The sequence below is a fragment of the Scyliorhinus torazame genome, chromosome 31 (assembly GCF_047496885.1).
Source record: "Scyliorhinus torazame isolate Kashiwa2021f chromosome 31, sScyTor2.1, whole genome shotgun sequence".
In the NCBI taxonomy this organism is placed as follows: domain Eukaryota; kingdom Metazoa; phylum Chordata; class Chondrichthyes; order Carcharhiniformes; family Scyliorhinidae; genus Scyliorhinus; species Scyliorhinus torazame.
This window is the reverse complement of record NC_092737.1, coordinates 18,018,277-18,039,687: the sequence shown is the minus strand read 5'-3', so window position 1 is coordinate 18,039,687 and position 21,411 is coordinate 18,018,277. Positions and strand designations below refer to the sequence as shown.

The 21,411-nt window shown below is 52.5% G+C and overlaps 1 protein-coding gene across 1 annotated transcript in view; it reads left to right on the top strand.

Moving 5' to 3' along the window:
* Window positions 1-21,411, top strand: part of LOC140404730 (zonadhesin-like) — a 120,685-nt gene that overhangs the window by 27,334 nt on the left and 71,940 nt on the right. The window contains exons 5-14 of the mRNA XM_072493414.1: window positions 238-381; window positions 3,571-3,672; window positions 4,165-4,334; window positions 4,432-4,631; window positions 8,091-8,232; window positions 9,235-9,482; window positions 10,795-10,972; window positions 11,330-11,438; window positions 13,445-13,530; window positions 16,753-16,932. Of these exons, the coding sequence (XP_072349515.1) occupies window positions 238-381; window positions 3,571-3,672; window positions 4,165-4,334; window positions 4,432-4,631; window positions 8,091-8,232; window positions 9,235-9,482; window positions 10,795-10,972; window positions 11,330-11,438; window positions 13,445-13,530; window positions 16,753-16,932 (1,559 nt within the window). The remainder of the gene's footprint in view (window positions 1-237; window positions 382-3,570; window positions 3,673-4,164; window positions 4,335-4,431; window positions 4,632-8,090; window positions 8,233-9,234; window positions 9,483-10,794; window positions 10,973-11,329; window positions 11,439-13,444; window positions 13,531-16,752; window positions 16,933-21,411) is intronic.

Sequence of the window (21,411 nt, the reverse complement as noted above, 5' to 3'; positions counted from 1 at the left end):
ACAGTGGGTGTACCTACACCACAGAGGCCGCAGCGGCTCACCCGCCACCTTCCCGAGGGGCAATGAGGGATGGGCCACAAACGCGGGGCCTTGCGAAAAAATAATTTAAAATCTGTCGCGCGTGGGACGTCCCCTGTTGATAGCGAGTTATCCTCAGCCGCACTGCCATTGTTCTGGAGGTACCTTCCGGAACATTCACTCCAGCTCACTGTCGTAAAGGCCTCTTTTCTCTCTCAGTTCCTACCAGGGGAAGATGTGTGGCCTCTGTGGCGACTTCAACGGCGACTCCGCCGACGACTACCGCAAGCCGGACGGGGCCTTGGCGGGGAACGACACCACGTTCGGGGACAGTTGGAAGACCAAAGACGACGAGGACGACAGGTGAGAGCCTTCGCCGAGGCGCCCCCGGCGCCGGGTCACCTCCTCCAACGCGTCTCCTGTGGCCGCCAGTTTCGATTAGGCTTCTCTCGGCAGTCCAGCGAGTCGGGGGAAAGGATCCCAATCGGGCAGTCAGCCGCGGACACTTGAAAAACAAGAGAGTTTGCATTTACGTAGCACCTCGTGATGCCCGGGAAATGCTTCACAGCCAGTTGAAGACTATTGTCTTTTGAAATGTAGTCACAGTGGGGCGGAGGCATGGGGGGGGGGTGGCGGGAACTAGCTGAGTTGCTCTTGTGGAGAGCCGGCATGGATGTGGCGGGTCAAATGGCCACCTTGCATGTTGTAAACGTTCCATGACCTTTTATTTCATGAGATCGGATCCTCCGTTTATTGTCACCTTGTGGTGTACAGGTCCACAGGTCACTGAAAGGGGCGACACAGGTGGAGAAGGTAGTCAAGAAGGCAGACGGCATGCTTGCCTTCATTGGCCGGGGCATTTAGTATAAGAATTGGCAAGTCATGTTGCAGCTGTATAGAACCTTAGTTAGGCCACACTTGGAGTATAGTGTTCAATTCTGGTCGCCACACTACCAGAAGGATGTGGAGGCTTTAGAGAGGGTGCAGAAGAGATTTACCAGAATGTTGCCTGGTATGGAGGGCATGAGCTATGAGGAGCGGTTGAATAAACTCGGTTTGTTCTCACTGGAACGAAGGAGGTTGAGGGGAGACCTGATAGAGGTCCAAAAAATTATGAGGGGCATAGACAGAGTGGATAGTCAGAGGCTTTTCCCCGGGGTAGAGGGGTCAATTACTAGGGGGCATAGGTTTAAGGTGCGAGGGGCAAGGTTTAGAGTAGATGTACGAGGCAAGTTTTTTACACAGAGGTTAATGGGTGCCTGGAACTCGCTGCCGGAGGAGGTGGTGGAAGCAGGGACGATAGTGACATTTAAGGGGCATCTTGACAAATACATGAATAGGATGGGAATAGAGGGATATGGACCCAGGAAGTGTAAAAGATTTTAGTTTAGACGGGCAGCATGGTCGGCACGGGCTTGGAGGGCCGAAGGCGCTGTTCCTGTGCTGTACTTTTCTTTGTTCTTTGTTCTTGACCCTCCCCACCTCCCCCACCCCCCCCAAAGGGCAGCTAAACGTCAAAGCTACCAATGTGCCCCCAAATCCCTGCAGCGAGATTCGAACCCACGACCTTCACAGGTGAGAGTGTCATTACAATCCCGGACGAGCCCCAATTGTATTACGATCCCGGACCAGATCAAACCCCGACGGTGGCTCGGATTCAGGACAGATACTCCGATATTTTATCTTCATTTTGTAAGCCCGTGAGGGAATGTTACCTCGCTCCAGGACATCGGGATATGGTGTATTCAGACAAACTTTCTTTTATGTTTTTTAAATTTAGAGTACCCATTTTTTTTTTTCTCCAATTACGGGGCAGTTTAGCGCAGCCAGTCCACCTCGCCTGCACATCTTTGGGTTGTGGGGGCGAAACCCACGCGAACACGAGGAGAATGTGCAAAATCCACACGGGCAGTGTCCCAGGGTCAGGATTCGAACCCGGGTCCTCAGCGCTGCAGTCCCAGTGCTAACCACTGCGCCACCGTGCTGCCCTTATTAAAATGTCCTTAACATTAAACAGGGAAATAAGTTACAATGACCCCTTAAACAATGCTAATCGATGCAGTGAACCAATAATCCTTAACTGCTATCTTTACTTCCACTCAAACAACAGAACCTTCTCAGAGTCCAATCCACTTTTAAATACTGTCAGAAAACCCGGGCACACTTGCTTAAGAGATGTTCTTTGAGACTGTTGTAAGAGAAAGATCTGGATCCTGTCAGAGCAATGTAGGATGTATTGCTGAAGTCTTCAGGAACTGTCTTCATGGTTTGACCTCAAAGAACCAACTGAATAATCTCTCCTTCCCTGCTAGAATGCCTAGTACTCCAGCCCCTCCCATTAGTGTCCCACAATGTCTCCAACTATCTACTCCGCAGGGAACCCCCTTAATCCAAACAAATATCCATCAGCCCAAGCTTTTACGATGCTTTAATTGCACCTCTGGCTCCCAAAAAGCGTAGCTGCCTTGCCAACCAGGATTTTTAAAAACGTGACTGCAGCGGTCAAACACACGCTAACCCAGGCTTACTGCACCGGATACATAGAATGCAATCGATCTGAAATTCCTGCACTGATCACAGCGTGGTCCCCACTGAGCCACCGTGAATTGGCCGCCCGATGTCCTCCGGCTGTGCTGTGCTGACGGCCAGAGAGCGGCGTCGATCGTCAGCGGTCAAGCTCTGGCCCAACAATGGAAAATGGTGGGGGGCTGGAATCCCGGCAGCGGTGGCCAAAGTGATTTGTGGCCTGTTTCACACCGGGGTTGAGTGCAACAGGACGTTTGAGAGATAGATACCCCGGGCCTGGGTCACTGAGGAGCTGGGGGGGGGGATGCTCCCCAGGCCGCCACGTCAATAAATACCCTGGAACGCTGACCGATAACGTTCAAAACTGAGCCGCGTCAGGCGATGTTCTGCCGGATCCTCTGTCGGTGGGAACCTCCGTCTTGCCAGCAGCGCGCCCGCGGGTTTCCCGGTGGTGTGATGCCCACAATGGGAAACCCCATTGGCCGGCTGCAGGAATGGAAAGCCCCGCTGCCTGCATGGGCGTTCCGCGCCGGATAACGAGGCTGGCGGGACGGAGAATCCTGCCCACTACGTCAAGTGAGCCAAAGAGGTAGGAGCGTCTCAAAGGAGGGCGAGAGGAGCGGGGATCCTACGCCTTGGCGCCCCAGGCAGCAGGCGGCGAGGCCGCCCGACGGGGTGAGGGAAATCGGCACCTCGCAAGCCGGCCCCACCCTCTCTCTCCCCGCACCCGACCTCTCGCCCACCTGTTGCTCTGTCTGGCTCTGGGGCAGACGGTTCCACGTTTGACTGGAGCGCGGGGGCACAGCGCAGGGATGTCATCGGGCAACGCAACCGAGGCTCGAGGACCCGGTTTTGGGCCAGGCCCCGGGCCTCTCTGTTGGGGGCCCCCCCCCACGACTCTCTCCCCCACCCTACCCCCCCCCCCCACCCACCCCCTCCAAAGCAAGCCACAGCTAATGTTTCGGAGTCCAGCTGCCCTTTGAACCGAACCGCGAATACCCACAATGCTGTGTGTCTATATTCCAGCTGCCGTTCGATTGACCCAGTTCCGTGCGAGGGGGACATCTACGACAAGGTGATCAGCGACAAGCAATGTGGCCTCATCACTGACCCAACGGGACCCTTCAGGTAAGAGATTTCCGTTGCAAAAAAAAAAAACGCAACACTACAGGATCATCGAATCTGTCCAATGCAGAAGGAGGCCATTCGGCCCATCGTATCAGCCCCCCCCCCCTCCCACAGACGCTCCGAAAGAGCATCCCCCCCCCCTTTGCCCAATCTCCAGCCCCCTCCCCGTAACCCCCACCTATGCCTTTGGAAACCAATGGGCAATTTTAGCGCGGCCAAGTGTGTGCGAAAGACCAGGCCGAAGAACTTGCCAACCACCATCGCCAGGGGTGGGTCTTCCACCTCCGTCTCCTCCGGAGGTCCCCGGCATCTCAGACCTTTCGGCCAAGGATTCACCCCGCGTGATATTCGGAAACGGCTGAAGGGACTGGACACTGCAAAGGCGATAGGCCTTGAGAATATTCCGGCCATGGTACTGAAGACTTGCGCTCCGGAACTTTCCGCACCCCGAGCCAAGATGTTCCTTGACGTAATCTTTCCTTTGGTGAACAGGGACTGTGTTGGGACCGTGGACCCCGAGCCTTACTTCGACAACTGTGTGTACGATGTGTGTCAGTTCCAGGGACACCAGCCACCCCTCTGCGACCAGCTACAGGCCTTCACGGACACCTGCCAAACGGCCGGGACCACCGTGCACAACTGGAGGACCCCGGACTTCTGCGGTAAGTCAGTCCCTCGCGTGGCGCCCGACATCCCCCCCCCCCCCCCCCGTTTACCCTGGGTATGTTCGCCCCGTGACCCCTCCCCATTGTTTTACAGCGATACCTTGCCCAGCCAACTCCCAGTACAACCTGTGCTCCAGTGGCTGCCCCAGCACCTGCCTCCTGCCCAGCCGCTCCAATTGTTCGAGTCCGTGCGTCGAGAGCTGTGAGTGTGACCCCGGCTTCGTTCTGAGTGACAGGAAGTGCGTTCCACTCTCCCAGTGTGGCTGCTCCGATTCGCAGGGGGCCTATCACCTGGTGAGTATCCTTCACACTCACACTTTACACACTCACTCACTCACTCTCACACACTCTCGCACTCTCACTCACACACACTCACTCACACTCATTCACACACACTCTCACACACTCTCACACACTCTCACACACTCTCACTCACTCTCACTCACTCACACTCACACACTCACTCACACTCACACACTCACTCACACTCACACACACTCACTCATTCACACACACTCTCACTCACTCACTCTCACACACTCTCACTCACTCACACACACTCATTCACACACACTCTCACTCACACACTCTCACTCACACACTCTCACTCACACACTCTCACTCACTCACTCACAATCACACTTTACACACACACTCACTCACTCACACTCACTCACACTCACACACACACACTCACTCACTCACACACTCATTCACACACACTCTCACTCACACACTCTCACTCACACACACTCACTCACACACACTCACTCACTCTCACTCACACACTCACTCACACACACTCATTCACACACACTCATTCACACACACACTCTCACTCACACACTCTCACTCACTCACTCACAATCACACTTTACACACACACTCACTCACTCACACTCACACACACACTCACACACACTCTCACTCACACTCACACACACTCATTCACACACACTCACACACTCTCACTCACACACACACTCACTCTCTCACACACACTCACTCATTCACTCACTCACAATCACACTTTATACACACACTCACTCACTCACACTCACACACACTCACACTCACTCTCACTCTCTCACACACACTCACTCATTCACACACACTCTCACTCACTCACTCTCACACACTCACACTCACTCACACACACTCATTCACACACACTCACACACTCTCACTCACTCACTCACAATCACACTTTACACACACACTCACTCACTCACACACTCATTCACACACACTCTCACTCACACACTCTCACACACTCTCACTCACACACACTCACACACACTCACTCACTCTCACTCACACACTCACTCACTCACTCACACACACTCATTCACACACACTCATTCACACACACTCTCACTCACACACTCTCACTCACTCACTCACAATCACACTTTACACACACACTCACTCACTCACACTCACACACACTCTCACTCACACTCACACACACTCATTCACACACACTCTCACACACTCTCACTCACACACACACTCACTCTCTCACACACACTCACTCATTCACTCACTCACAATCACACTTTACACACACACTCACTCACTCACACTCACACACACTCACAAACTCACACTCACTCTCTCACACACACTCACTCATTCACACACACTCTCACTCACTCACTCACTCACTCACAATCACACTTTACACACACACACTCACTCACACACACACACACACTCACTCACACTCACACACACTCTCACTCGCACTCTCACTCACACTCACACTCTCACTCACACTCACACACACTCACTCACACTCACTCACACTCACTCACACTCATTCACACTCATTCACACACACTCTCACTCACACACTCTCACACACTCTCACACACTCTCACTCACACACACTCACCACTCACACTCACTCTCTCACACACACTCACTCATTCACTCACTCACAGTCACACTTTACACACACACTCACTCACTCACACTCACACACACTCACTCACTCACACACTCACACTCACTCTCTCACACACACTCACTCAATCACACACACTCTCACTCAATCACACACACTCTCACTCACACACTCTCACTCACTCACTCACTCACAATCACACTTTACACACACACTCACTCACACTCACACACACTCACACACACTCACACACACACTCTCACTCTCACTCACACACACTCACTCACTCACACACACTCTCACTCACACACTCTCACACACTCTCACTCACTCACTCTCACTCACACACTCACACTCACTCACTCACACTCACTCACTCACACACACTCTCACTCACACACTCTCACTCACTCACAATCACACTTTACACACACACTCACTCACACTCACACACACACTCACACTCACACACACTCTCACTCACACTCACACACACTCATTCACACACACTCTCACTCACACACTCTCACACACTCTCACACACACTCACTCATTCACTCACTCACAATCACACTTTACACACACACTCACTCACTCACACTCACACTCACTCTCTCACACACACTCACTCATTCACACACACTCTCACTCACTCACTCACAATCACACTTTACACACACTCACTCACTCACACTCACACACACACTCACACTCACTCTCTCACACACACTCACTCATTCACACACACTCACTCATTCACACACACTCTCACTCACACACTCTCACTCACTCACTCACTCACAATCACACTTTACACACACACTCACTCACTCACACTCACACTCACACACACTCACTCACACACACTCAAACACACACTCTCACTCACTCACACTCACACACACACACACTCACACTCACTCTCACTCACTCACACTCGCACTCTCACACACTCTCACTCACACACACACTCACACACACTCGCACACACTCACACTCACAATCACTCTCACAACATACACACACCCACTCACACACACTCTCACTCACACTCACACACACCCACTCTCACACACCCACACACACTTGCACACTTCCCTCAAACTCTCATCAATGATGAAGGATTCGGCTGTGATGCACGCAGTGGCCGGATAGCCTCTGCACTCGCCATTTAGACACACACTCGGGTATGGATCCACCTGTGGCCATAGACCCGTAAATCAACAGGGGGAGCGGAGGGGGGGGGGCACACAGGGAGCGGGGGGGGGGTGGGGGGTGGTATGCTCATACAAGTTGTTGAGGGCAGAGAGCATGCTGGGATTTGTAAATAGAGGCATCAATAAGAAAAACAAGGAAAGCTATGGTGAACCTTTATAAAACACCAGTTCAGCCTCAACTACAGCACTGTCTCCGATTCCGGGCACCGCACCTTCGGGAAGGTGGGAGGGGGTTAGACGGGGAGCAGAAGGAAAATCACGAGGAGGTCCCAGGGATGAGGTACATGGGTCGATCGGAGAATTGGAGCCGTCTTTCCTCGGAGAAGGTTGAGAGGAGGTCTGATGGAGCAGTTCAAAGGTCAGGAGGGGCCTGGGTCGGGGAGGCGTCGACAAGCAGAGGGCATCGATGCAAGGTCATTGGCACGAAGACTGAGAGCATGGCGGAGGCCGGTCCGATCGTGGCTTCCGGGTTGGATCCCTGTCCGGAGAGAAAAGAGTTTGGTGGGGCGGGGTTTGGGGAGTGGGACCAGCTCTTACGGAGAGGCAGCATGGGCGCAGAAGGGGGACTCCCGTTCTGCGCTGTTACCTGCAGGAGGCTATGGTTAATGCCGCTCTCCCCACTTGCAGATCAACGAGGCCTGGTACCTACCTGGCTGCAGCGAGAGGTGTACCTGCGTTAGTCCAGGGAAAGCCGAGTGTCGGAGTGCGGGCTGCTTGCAATCCGAGACCTGCGGCCTACAGGACAATGTCTACGGCTGCCACCCTAAAGGTAGGGTTTCGCTCTCGTTCGCCGGGGCGAGGTCTGCCATTTCGCGCCCGTCCGCGAGGTACCCCGGAGCGGGTTCGCCCGGACATTTCGGAGGGTAAACCGCGTTGCTGAGGGTCTGGGGTCACGTGTGGGCCAGGCCGGGGGGTCTGGGTTGCCCTAGTCCAGTTACTAACGTCCGCCCCACCATCTCCCGGACTGTCAGTGCCAATCCCCCAGCACCCTCCCCCCCCCTCCTAAACCTCTCCCGCTGTAATGTTCTCTGCTCGCACGGATGGTGAGGCCTTTGTAGTTGAAGTGAACATACGGCTTTTTAAATGAACAAAACTGTTTATTAATTAACTAAAACACGAAGGGTTTCTATGATGTCTACTAAGATTACAGCTAAATACAAACTATGATCAACTATTATTAATGACTGCTGACTCAGCTACTTGCCCTGTGTCTGCTGTCCAGGTTCTGTCTCACCATGTGGGTGTCTTCCAGTAACGTCCTCCTGTCGTCACACCACCTGTGGTCGGATGCTAGAATGCGTCCTGTCCCACCATGTCGCCGTCTTCCAGTAATGTTCTCCTGTCGCCACGCCACCTCTGGTCGGATGCTGGAACGCGTCCTGTCCCACCATGTGGCCGTCTTCCAGTAACGTTCTCCTGTCGCCACGCCACCTCTGGTCGGATGCTGGAACGCGTCCTGTCCCACCATGTGGCCGTCTTCCAGTAACGTTCTCCTGTCGCCACGCCACCTCTGGTCGGATGCTACAATGCATCCAGTCTCAGGTTTGGTGATTATATTATACACATAGATGATATCATCACACCCACGAGGCCTTGAGGCCGACCGTCCACCAGGCCAGATGCTCACAGGAATTCGGGAAGCCCGCCCTCCGTGAACTGCCTGGAACCTCCAAGAAATTAGAGGTTAAATCCCCCCCCCCCCCAACTTCCCCCACCCAAGGTGAGTGATTCAGTCAGCAAATCCCCACTTGCCTCCGCTAATCTCTTACAGGACACGAAACCTGCAGCGCCTCGGGGGACCCCCACTACCGGACCTTCGACAAGCTCTCTTACGACTTCATGGGGAACTGCACCTACACCTTCTCCAAGCTCTGCCGCGCATCCTCCGGCCTACCCTACTTCAACGTGGAGACCAGCAACGAGCACCGAGGCAGGAACGCGGGGGTCTCCTACGTGAGGGCAGTTCACGTCGAGGTCTACGGGCACCGCGTCACCATCGGCAGGAACCGGAGGGTCATCGTGAGTATCCTGCACAATTTGTGCACAGTAAGATCCCGCGAACAGTAACGACCAGGCAGTCTTTTCTATTTGAAGTGATGTTGGTCGGGGGATAAATATTTTCCGGCCGCATGGGGCTGGGGGTGGGGGGGGAGATCTCCGAACATCTCAGAACTGTGACAGCGCAAAAGGAGGCCATTCAGCCCATCATCTGTATAGAGATCAGCTCTCCGCAGAAACCACTCCCCTGAGCCCCATAGCCCGACCAATAATATTCTCTTCAAATGATCGTTCGTCTCCCTCTGGGAAGCCTCGATTGAACCTTGCTCCCACCGCGCTATCAGACAGTGCCTTCCCGATCCTAACCCCTGGCTGGTTGAAAACGGTTCCTCCACCTCTCTCCGTCGCTTAAATCTGTGTCCCCTCTCGTTCTCAATCGTTCAGCCAAGGGGAAGAGTGTTCCCCCCCCCCCCCCACACACACACACACACACACATCTGCCCCATCCTGACATCCCTCCCCCATGGTTTGACAATTCTATCAAATCTCCCCCTGACATTCTCTCCTCCGAGGCGAACAATCCCCGGCTTCTCCAATCTTTCCACCGGACTGAGGTTCCTCGTCCCAGGAGCCATTTTCTTCCCAGAATTCCCTGTGGGGGCCATCTTGCCTCCGCCCGAAAGGGGGAAAACTGGGGCCCTCGGTTTAATTTCCCACCCAATAGAGACGAGCAGCTGTAGGCACAGTTCCTCTCCCTCTCCCTCTCTCTCCACGAGGTTCTTCAGCCTCGAGGATGCTGTCAGTCAGCCTGACTGGGTCTCCGGTTCCTCTTCCTGGCTCTTCAGCCACCCTCAGGGGTTTCAGGATACCCGTGACCCCCACCAAGCAGGGGGGCCGGTGACCAGTTCCCCTGTTCGCTGCTCTCCCGTCGCCCCCTGCTGCCCGAGGCCCCCGCCACGCAGAGCCGAAGGTCCAATCGGCGCAACTAGGCCGCAAATCAGGCCTGAGCCTCAGAGAGTTCACTTGTGCGTAGGCCCGAGGACTGCCTGTGTTGACGTCGGACACCACCTTGGGTCAATAGGCTCCAGGGTATTAGCCACTACCCCTCCCTCCCCCCCCACCTCTGATGTCCACTCCCCCCGCATCCCATTCACTTTACACAGGGTTGAAATCGGGCCTAGATTAATGACTACCCCGCGATTTCCAACGTGCACGATGGGAAACTCAGGGGCTGGTGGTGGGAGCGGGATGGGGATGGGGGGGTGGGGGGCTACCACCAGCGGGGGGTCCCGACCCACGTTTCTGACGCCGTGTCTGCACGCCTCTCTCGCAGCTGGACGGCCGCAAGGTCCTCACTCCCGTCTTCGCGGACGACGAGCTGGCGATCCGGGTCAGCGGCGCCTTCGTCGCCCTGGAGACGGACTTCGGCCTGAGGGTGCGCTACGACGGGAACCATCACGTGGACGTCACCGTCCCGTCTTCCTACGCGGGAGAGCTCTGCGGCCTCTGCGGTAAGTTCCGGAGGGAACGGGAGACGTCTTCCCGCTGCTATAGGGGGGCTACTAAAAATAAACAAAGGTGGCGTCACGGAGACGGATTGCCTGGGCTGACTCCCCATCGCCCCCTTGAGTATTGGAGGCTAAGGGGCGATCCCCAACAGCTGAAGCCCTTGGCAAAGCGGGGGCCCCCACCCAGGCTGGGGGGCGATTGACGGTGAGGAAGGCCAGCCTGGTTGGGCCTGCTCGCGATGGGCAAGACCTGGGCCTTGTAGGCTCTTCGGTTCGTCCTCCCGTGGCCCTGCCGGCCGCCCAATCTAGCGCAGGCTTTGACAGGCCCATGACTGAAGGCCCCGTTCGTCTCCGTTGCAGGGAACTACAATGGACTCGGGGCTGACGACGATCTGAAGTCAGACGGCAATGAAGCTGACAACTTCGTGGAACTAGGAGCAAGTTGGCTGGTGCCTGGCACTGACACTCAGTAAGTGCGGTTTTTAATTTACTTATTGAGTAACAGCTTTGCTGCCGCTGCAATTTAATGTCTGCTGACGCATCTGAATTTCCAGTTAATACCAAGAAAGCACATCTAATTTTTTTAACACAGGTTTCTGCCTGCTCCCCCCACCCAGCCCCCCCCCCCCCCCCCCCCCGCCCCACACCGGATCAGGCAGTTAACCCCTGACCCTAACTAATGCCTCTTCTTGCTAATCGAGAGTTCCAGACTCGGCATTTTTGCGTTCTGTTAAAGAGAAATATGATTAGCTTACCTCACCCGTTATCTCACGCTGGAGCCCAATCGCAACACACACACACACGCGCGCTCACATCAGCCTCCAGGCATTCACATTCACGCGCTTCGAATCGCAACATAGAACATAGAACATAGAAAATACAGCACAGAACAGGCCCTTCGGCCCACGATGTTGTGCCGAACCTTTGTCCTAGATTAATCATAGATTATCATTGAATTTACAGTGCAGAAGGAGGCCATTCGGCCCTTTGAGTCTGCACCAGCTCTTGGAAAGAGCACCCTACCCAAACTCAACACCTCCACCCAACACCAAGGGCAATTTGGACATTAAGGGCAATTTATCATTGGCCAATTCACCTAACCCGCACATCTTTGGACTGTGGGAGGAAACCGGAGCACCCGGAGGAAACCCACGCAGACACGGGGAGGACGTGCAGACTCCGCACAGACAATGACCCAAGCCGGAATCGAACCTGGGACCATGGATCTGTGAAGCAATTGTGCTATCCACAATGCTACCGTGCTGCCCTTAAGAACAAATAAATCTACACTATATCATTTTCCCGTAATCCATGTACCTATCCAATAGCCACTTGAAGATCCCTAATGTTTCCGACTCAACTACTTCCACAGGCAGTGCATTCCATGCCCCCACTACTCTCTGGGTAAAGAACCTACCTCTGATATCCCTCCTATATCTTCCACCTTTCACCTTAAACTTATGTCCCCTTGTAATGGTGTGTTCCACCTGGGGAAAAAGTCTCTGACTGTCTACTCTATCTATTCCCCTGATCATCTTATAAACCTCTATCAAGTCGCCCCTCATCCTTCTCCGCTCTAATGAGAAAAGGCCTAGCACCCTCAACCTTTCCTCGTAAGACCTATTCTCCATTCCAGGCAACATCCTGGTAAATCTTCTTTGCACCTTTTCCAGAGCTTCCACATCCTTCCTAAAATGAGGCGACCAGAACTGTACACAGTACTCCAAATGTGGCCTTAACAAAGTTTTGTACAGCTGCATCATCACCTCACGGCTCTTAAATTCAATCCCTCTGTTAATGAACGCGAGCACACCGTAGGCCTTCTTCACAGCTCTATCCACTTGAGTGGCAACTTTCAAAGATGTATGAACATAGACCCCAAGGTCTCTCTGCTCCTCCACAATGCCAAGAACTCTACCGTTAACCCTGTATTCCGCATTCATATTTGTCCTTCCAAAATGGACAACTTCACACTTTTCAGGGTTAAACTCCATCTGCCACTTCTCAGCCCAGCTCTGCATCCTATCTATGTCTCTTTGCAGCCGACAACAGCCCTCCTGGCAGGCAACGCAATCAGCCTGCGCCGCCCCTTCGGAAGATCCATCCCAGTTCGTCCCGCGCCCCCCCCCCCCCCGCCCCCCCCCCCATCCCCCTCCCTCTCCGCAGCCCCGCAAATGTTTCCTTTGAACCCGCGTCGGCCTTTTTCCCCAAAAGCTTGTTTCGTAGTGTCCGGCTGCCCTGTGTTTGATTGCGCGAGCCCGTTTGCTCGTCTTGCTCACTGTGCTCGATTGGTTAAGGCTGCGGGGCGGATTCGGGGGGAGGCGAACATAACGGGAAGCCAGAGCCGAAGCGGGGAGCAGACATTTTAAAGCGCAGTTTCAAGAAAAACTGTTCCGACGCACATCTAACCGCCGAAGGGCTCCGAGGTACGAGGCTAGCAACATGTTTCATTTATTCGATCCGCAATATTCTTAGGTGCTCCCACGAAGACCCGCCCTCAGATTGCGATGAAGACGAATTCAAGGAGCCTTGGAGCTGTGGATTAATCAAGGACCCGCTGGGTAAGTGTTCCCTCTGTAGTCACATGTGGCTTGGGAGTTCAGCGGTGGCCCAAATCCCCAAAGAAAGGTCATAAACGCATATGAAACAGGAGCAAGAGTGGGCCATTCGGCCCCTCGAGCCCGCTCCGCCATTCAATAGGACCATGGCCGTTCCGTCATTCCTCACCTCCACCGTCCTGCCCGTTCTCCATAACCCTTCAACCCATTGCCAATTACAAATCCGTCTACCTCCTCCTCAACTTCACTCAATGTCCCAGCATCCACTGCACTCTGGACCCATTGTAGTTCCCTGCAACGGAGACGAACGGGGCCTTCAGTCATGGGCCTGTCAAAGCCTGCGCTAGATTGGGCGGCCGGCAGGGCCACGGGAGGACGAACCGAAGAGCCTGCAAGGCCCAGGTCTTGCCCATCGCGAGCAGGCCCAACTAGGCCGGTCTTCCTCACCGTCAATCGCCCCCCCAGCCTGGGTGGGGGCCCCCGCTTTGATGAGGTGTGGGATGGAGGGATTGTTCACAGCCTCTCGCCTCAGAAAGGAATGGCCAACTCTGGGGTCGGGAAATTCCGCAGATTCACCACCCTTTGAGAGAAGTAACTCCTCACCTCTGTCTTAAATCGGCCAACCCCCTTATCCTAAAACTGTGACCTCCCGTTCTAGATTGCCCCACAACGGGAAGCATCCGTTATCACCTCCTGTAACTCAATTAGATCTCCTCCTGTTCTTCCGAACCCGAGAGAGCCTCGGCCTAAGCTGCTCCATCTCCCTTCAAACCCCTCTGGAATCGGTCCAGTCGCAGGTAACGTCCAGTTAAACCCCACTCTGGAGTCACTGGGTTCTGTTTTTGTGCACCGCACCTCAGGAAGGATATATTGACCTTTGGACTTTAACCCTGGAAAGGTTTCCATTTTGGGAAGACTAACGAGGCAAGGGGGCACACAACGAACGGTAGGACGCTGGGAGGTACAGAGGGCCACAGGGACATTGGGGTGCGTGTCTATTGATCACTGAAGGTAGCAGGACAGGTACATAAAGTGGATAAGAAGGCCTTTGGGGCATTTGCCTTTATTAGTTGAGGCCGCCCAAAAGGTCACGTGCCACATGGTCATAAGGTCATGGATGTTTACAGCCTGGAAACAGGCCCTTCGGCCCAGCTGGTCCATGCTGCCCCGTTTCTATCACTAAGCTAGTCCCACTTGCCCGCATTTGGCCCACATTCCTCCATACCCGCCCTGCCCGTGTCGCCAAACACCAACTCCCAGTGCATTGGCTCAAAGGGTAAATACAGGGAAAACATGGATCGGGCGGCGCGGTGGGTTAGCACCGCTGCCTCACAGCGCCAGGGTCCCGGGTTCGATTCCCGCCTCGGGTGACTGTCTGTGCGGAGTTTGCGCGTTCTCCCCCCCCCCCGTGTCCGCGTGGGTTTCCTCTGGGTGCTCCGGTTTCCTCTCACCAGTCCAAAGATGTGCAGGTTAAGGTGGGGTTATGGAGATAGGGTGGGGATTAAGCCCAGGAAGGGTGGGTTTTTCAGAGGGTCGATGCGGCCTCGATGGACTGAGTGACTTTCCTACTGCACTGTCGGAATTCTACGGTTCCAACAAGGGGGGCGAGCAGAACCAGCTGATTCAGAGTTGATGTGAGGGACGTTCTTCGTCCCGTAACGAGGGAATGGAAGCCTGGAACTTTCCGCGTCAAACACGTTGCCGAGGATGGGGCTTAATTAGGGCTTTGCGGACAGAGGGAGATGGGAGGTGGACCTTTGCGCAAAACGATCGGGATAAAATTTGGGCAAAGGCCTCAGATTGGCCAGAAGGGGCCGATTTGGCCTCCTCCCAACGCCTACGGGGGGAAACGGACCATCTCCCGTGTGGGGGCATCCGGGCACGACGCCCAACTCACCTCGGCAGCCCTGCCAACCGCGAGGCTCGGGGTGGCGAGCAGAGTTGATATTCACCTCAGAGGATGGGTCAGGGATTGAGAGGCCACGGACGAAGAGGTAACGGGGAGGAGGGGTGGGGGGGGGGGGGTAGGAGGTGGAGGGAAGAGGGGGGGGGAGGGGGGGTATCACCTCGCGCGCGTGGAGTTTAACAGATTTTCATTCCTGTCGCGCCTTTCACGACCTCGGGTTCCCAGGCCGCTCTCCAGCCGATGAATTACTTTCCAGGCGTACGCCCACAGTTGTGACCGACCAATCGGCCGAGCAACATGTACCCCCGAATCTCCTGCAAACAGCAACGTGATAATGGAGGCGCCCAGCATTGAAACAGGCCTTTCGGCCCACCGTCTCTGTGGCGACCATTAAATACCAGCCCCAAGTAACAGCACTTGTTTTAGCCTACGAAGCCTTGACGATTTAAGCACTCGCCCAGGTGCTTCTGTTGTGGGATTTATTATCAATAATCTATTCGGGCAATTCGCACTTATCCTTGGGGATTTTGAGTCTCTGTGGCCTAGCACGGTAGGTTAAAGCAGTGTTCATAAAGATGTCAGCTAAAACGTGACCATCTACAGCAACCAGCATACGGGTCAAGGAACATGTTCCAGTTAAACCAGATTTCAACGACCTTGACAGTTGTTCTTAAGATACAATCTACAGCAGTCAGCGTAAGGTTCAACAGACATGTTTTTTCTAACTCGACCCAAGGACCAGACACATCTGTCGGGTCTGGCACCAAGCAGGGAGGAATCCATGGAGAGAAGAAGGGTAGGTAAGGGCGGATAACACTCACTCTGCCTGGGTGATCAGTGAAAGGTTTACAGCAGAGACAATCCAATGTGAACAATGTTCTTGCCCACGTAAGCGCACCCTGTATTAATCTTAGACTGGCAGAGTGAGCTTTGGAGGTCTATTTCTGAAGATGGGCGTTCCCAACCCGTCGGACAATACACGATCGGACTGTGCCCTGAGACTCCTCCAATTATTGAGGGCAAACCCGCCCCCCCCCCCCCCCCCACCACCACCACCACCACCGCCCCCCCCAACAGTACAGAGCTCCCTCAGTACTGCGACTGGGGGCGGTAACCTGGATTGGATCCGAGGCCACTGATCTTCGAGGGACGCATTGTCCCCCCCCCCCCCCACCCCGTGAAGTGACGGACAGAATCATTGCAGCACAGTCCATTGAATGGGTCCCGGGTAAAGATGTTTATATAAACGTGGGGCTCTGCTGGCGGGTTTACCTGCTTTGAGACGGTCGTCCTTATTTTCACTCCCATCTCTGTTTCAGGCCCGTTCCAGGAGTGTAACAGGCTCATCCCTCCTGAGCAGATCTTCGCGGCCTGCGTGTTCGATGTGTCCTGCGGGCCGAGTGGGGAAATGGTCTCGCTCTGCTTCGCGCTGCAGTCTTACGCAGCCCTCTGCGCCCAGGCAGGAGCCCCCGTGACCTGGAGAAACAAGACCTTCTGCCGTGAGTAGCTCTTTCACCCAGTTCGCCCCCCCCCCCACCCCCCCCTCAGAATCGAGGACAGGTTCTCCTCTGCACTGTCATAGCCACCAAATCACCTTTCCCGAGCCAGCCCAAAGTAGGTGTAGAGGAAGAGGGGGAGCTTGGGATCAGGGTGACCAACCGATTTTCCAGGATTGCTCTGCAATTAGGAACTTTGTCCCTCATCCAGGGGCACGCATATTCCGGAAATACATCGGCATCAGCTACTCTTTGTCTTCAGCCAGTCTTCGATTTGAGTGTCTGTGGACAAGTCTTCGATTTGAGTGTGTGTGTGGACAAGTCTTCGATTTGAGTGTGTGTGGACAAGTCTTCGATTTGAGTGTGTGTGGACAAAGTTTCGATTTGAGTGTGTGTGTGGACAAGTCTTCGATTTGAGTGTGTGTGGACAAGTCTTCGATTTGAGTGTGTGTGGACAAGTCTTCGATTTGAGTGTGTGTGTGGACAAGTCTTCGATTTGAGTGTGTGGACAAGTCTTCGATTTGAGTGTGTGGACAAGTCTTCGATTTGAGTGTGTGTGGACAAGTCTTCGATTTGAGTGTGTGGGGATAAGTCTTCGATTTGAGTGTGCGTGGACAAGTCTTCGATTTGAGTGTGTGTGGACAAGTCTTCGATTTGAGTGTGTGTGTGGACAAGTCTTCGATTTGAGTGTGTGGACAAGTCTTCGATTTGAGTGTGTGGACCAGTCTTCGATTTGAGTGTGTGTGGACAAGTCTTCGATTTGTGTGTGCGTGGACAAGGTTTCGATTTGAGTGTGTGTGTGGACAAGGTTTCGATTTGAGTGTGTGTGGCCAAGTCTTCGATTTGAGTGTGTGTGTGGACAAGTCTTCGATTTGAGTGTGTGTGGACAAGTCTTCGATTTGAGTGTGTGTGGACAAGTTTTCGATTTGAGTGTGTGGACAAGTTTTCGATTTGAGTGTGTGGACAAGTCTTCGATTTGAGTGTGTGGACAAGTTTTCGATTTGAGTGTCTGTGGACAAGGTTTCGATTTGAGTGTGTGTGGACAAGTCTTCGATTTGAGTGTGTGTGGACAAGTTTTCGATTTGAGTGTGTGGACAAGTTTTCGATTTGAGTGTCTGTGGACAAGTCTTCGATTTGAGTGTGCGTGGACAAGTTTTCGATTTGAGTGTGTGGACAAGTCTTCGATTTGAGTGTGTGGACAAGTTTTCGATTTGAGTGTGTGGACAAGTTTTCGATTTGAGTGTGTGGACAAGTCTTCGATTTGAGTGTCTGTGGACAAGGTTTCGATTTGAGTGTGTGTGGACAAGTCTTCGATTTGAGTGTGTGTGGTCAAGTCTTCGATTTGAGTGTGTGTGGACAAGTTTTCGATTTGAGTGTGTGGGGACAAGTCTTCGATTTGAGTGTGTGTGGACAAGTCTTCGATTTGAGTGTGTGTGTGGACAAGTCTTCGATTTGAGTGTGTGGACAAGTCTTCGATTTGAGTGTGTGGACAAGTCTTCGATTTGAGTGTGTGTGGACAAGGTTTCGATTTGAGTGTGTGTGGACAAGTCTTCGATTTGAGTGTGTGTGGACAAGTCTTCGATTTGAGTGTGTGTGGACAAGTCTTCGATTTGAGTGTGTGTGTGGAAAAGGTTTCGATTTGAGTGTGTGGACAAGTCTTCGATTTGAGTGTGTGTGGACAAGTCTTCGATTTGAGTGTGTGTGGTCAAGTCTTCGATTTGAGTGTGTGTGGACAAGTCTTCGATTTGAGTGTGTGTGTGGACAAGTCTTCGATTTGAGTGTGTGTGTGGACAAGTCTTCGATTTGAGTGTGTGTGGACTAGTCTTCGATTTGAGTGTGTGTGGACAAGTCTTCGATTTGAGTGTGTGTGTGGACAAGTCTTCGATTTGAGTGTGTGTGTGGACAAGTCTTCGATTTGAGTGTCTGTGGACAAGTCTTCGATTTGAGTGTGTGTGGCCCAAGTCTTCGATTTGAGTGTGTGTGGACAAGTCTTCGATTTGAGTGTGTGTGTGGACAAGGTTTCGATTTGAGTGTGTGTGGACAAGTCTTCGATTTGAGTGTGTGTGTGGACAAGTCTTCGATTTGAGTGTGTGTGTGGACAAGGTTTCGATTTGAGTGTGTGTGGACAAGTCTTCGATTTGAGTGTGTGTGGACAAGTCTTCGATTTGAGTGTGTGTGGACAAGTCTTCGATTTGAGTGTGTGGACAAGTCTTCGATTTGAGTGTGTGTGGACAAGTCTTCGATTTGAGTGTGTGTGTGGTCAAGTCTTCGATTTGAGTGTGTGTGGACAAGTCTTCGATTTGAGTGTGTGGACAAGTCTTCGATTTGAGTGTGTGTGGACAAGTCTTCGATTTGAGTGTGTGTGGACAAGTCTTCGATTTGAGTGTGTGTGGACAAGTCTTCGATTTGAGTGTGTGTGGACAAGTCTTCGATTTGAGTGTGTGGACAAGTCTTCGATTTGAGTGTGTGGACAAGTCTTCGATTTGAGTGTGTGTGGACAAGTCTTCGATTTGAGTGTGTGTGTGGACAAGTCTTCGATTTGAGTGTGTGTGTGGACAAGGTTTCGATTTGAGTGTGTGTGGACAAGTCTTCGATTTGAGTGTGTGTGTGGACAAGTCTTCGATTTGAGTGTGTGTGTGGACAAGGTTTCGATTTGAGTGTGTGTGGACAAGTCTTCGAATTGAGTGTGTGTGTGGACAAGTCTTCGATTTGAGTGTGTGTGGACAAGTCTTCGATTTGAGTGTGTGGACAAGTTTTCGATTTGAGTGTGTGTGGACAAGGTTTCGATTTGAGTGTGTGTGGACAAGTCTTCGATTTGAGTGTGTGGGGATAAGTCTTCGATTTGAGTGTGTGTGGACAAGTTTTCGATTTGAGTGTGTGTGGGGACAAGTCTTCGATTTGAGTGTGTGTGGACAAGTCTTCGATTTGAGTGTGTGTGGACAAGTCTTCGATTTGAGTGTGTGTGTGGACAAGTCTTCGATTTGAGTGTGTGTGGACAAGTCTTCGATTTGAGTGTGTGTGGACTAGTCTTCAATTTGAGTGTGTGTGTGGACAAGTCTTCGATTTGAGTGTGTGTGTGGACAAGTCTTCGATTTGAGTGTGTGTGGACAAGTCTTCGAATTGAGTGTGTGTGGACAAGTCTTCGATTTGAGTGTGTGTGGACAAGTCTTCGAATTGAGTGTGTGTGGACAAGTCTTCGATTTGAGTGTGTGTGGACAAGTCTTCGATTTGAGTGTGTGTGGACAAGTCTTTGATTTGAGTGTCTGTGGACAAGTCTTCGATTTGAGTGTGTGTGGACAAGTCTTCGATTTGAGTGTCTGTGGACAAGTCTTCGATTTGAGTGTGTGTGTGGACAAGTCTTCGATTTGAGTGTGTGTGGTCAAGTCTTCGATTTGAGTGTGTGTGGACAAGTCTTCGATTTGAGTGTGTGTGTGGACAAGGTTTCGATTTGAGTGTGTGCGTGGACAAGTCTTCGATTTGAGTGTGTGTGGACAAGTCTTTGATTTGAGTGTGTGTGTGGACAAGGTTTCGATTTGAGTGTGTGTGTGGACAAGTCTTCGATTTGAGTGTGTGTGTGGACAAGTCTTCGATTTGAGTGTGTGTGGTCAAGTCTTCGATTTGATTGTGTGTGTGGACAAGTCTTCGATTTGAGTGTGTGTGGACAAGTCTTCGATTTGAGTGTGTGTGGACAAGTCTTCGATTTGAGTGTGTGTGGACAACTCTTCGATTTGAGTGTCAGTGGACAAGTCTTCGATATGAGTGTGTGTGTGGACAAGTCTTCGATTTGAGTGTGTGCGTGGACAAGTCTTCGATTTGAGTGTGTGTGTGGACAATTCTTCGATTTGAGTGTGTGTGGACAAGTCTTCGATTTGAGTGTGTGTGGACAAGTCTTCGATTTGAGTGTGTGTGGACAAGTCTTCGATTTGAGTGTGTGGACAAGTTTTCGATTTGAGTGTGTGTGGACAAGTCTTCGATTTGAGTGTGTGGACAAGTTTTCGATTTGAGTGTGTGTGGACAAGTCTTCGATTTGAGTGTGTGTGGACAAGTCTTCGATTTGAGTGTGTGGACAAGTCTTCGATTTGAGTGTGTGTGGACAAGTTTTCGATTTGAGTGTGTGTGGACAAGTCTTCGATTTGAGTGTGTGGACAAGGCTTCAATTTGAGTGTGTGGACAAGTTTTCGATTTGAGTGTGTGTGGACGAGTCTTCGATTTGAGTGTCATCTGATGGGAATAGTGCAGGACAAGACGGGGTATAAGTTTAAAATTCGAGTGCGGATGGTCAGTGGTAATTTCTGGAACCTGTTCCTTACACAAAGGGGCCAGGCAATCTGGGATCGATCTCCCAGAATGTTGCTGTTGAATGGGTCAATTAAAGTATTTAAACTGAGTTTGATGTTCGGTAACCACAGGATTAAAGCACAGATACCTCAGATTTAATTAATTGGCAGAACAGGGTTGAGGGGCTGAATGACCTCTTAAGGT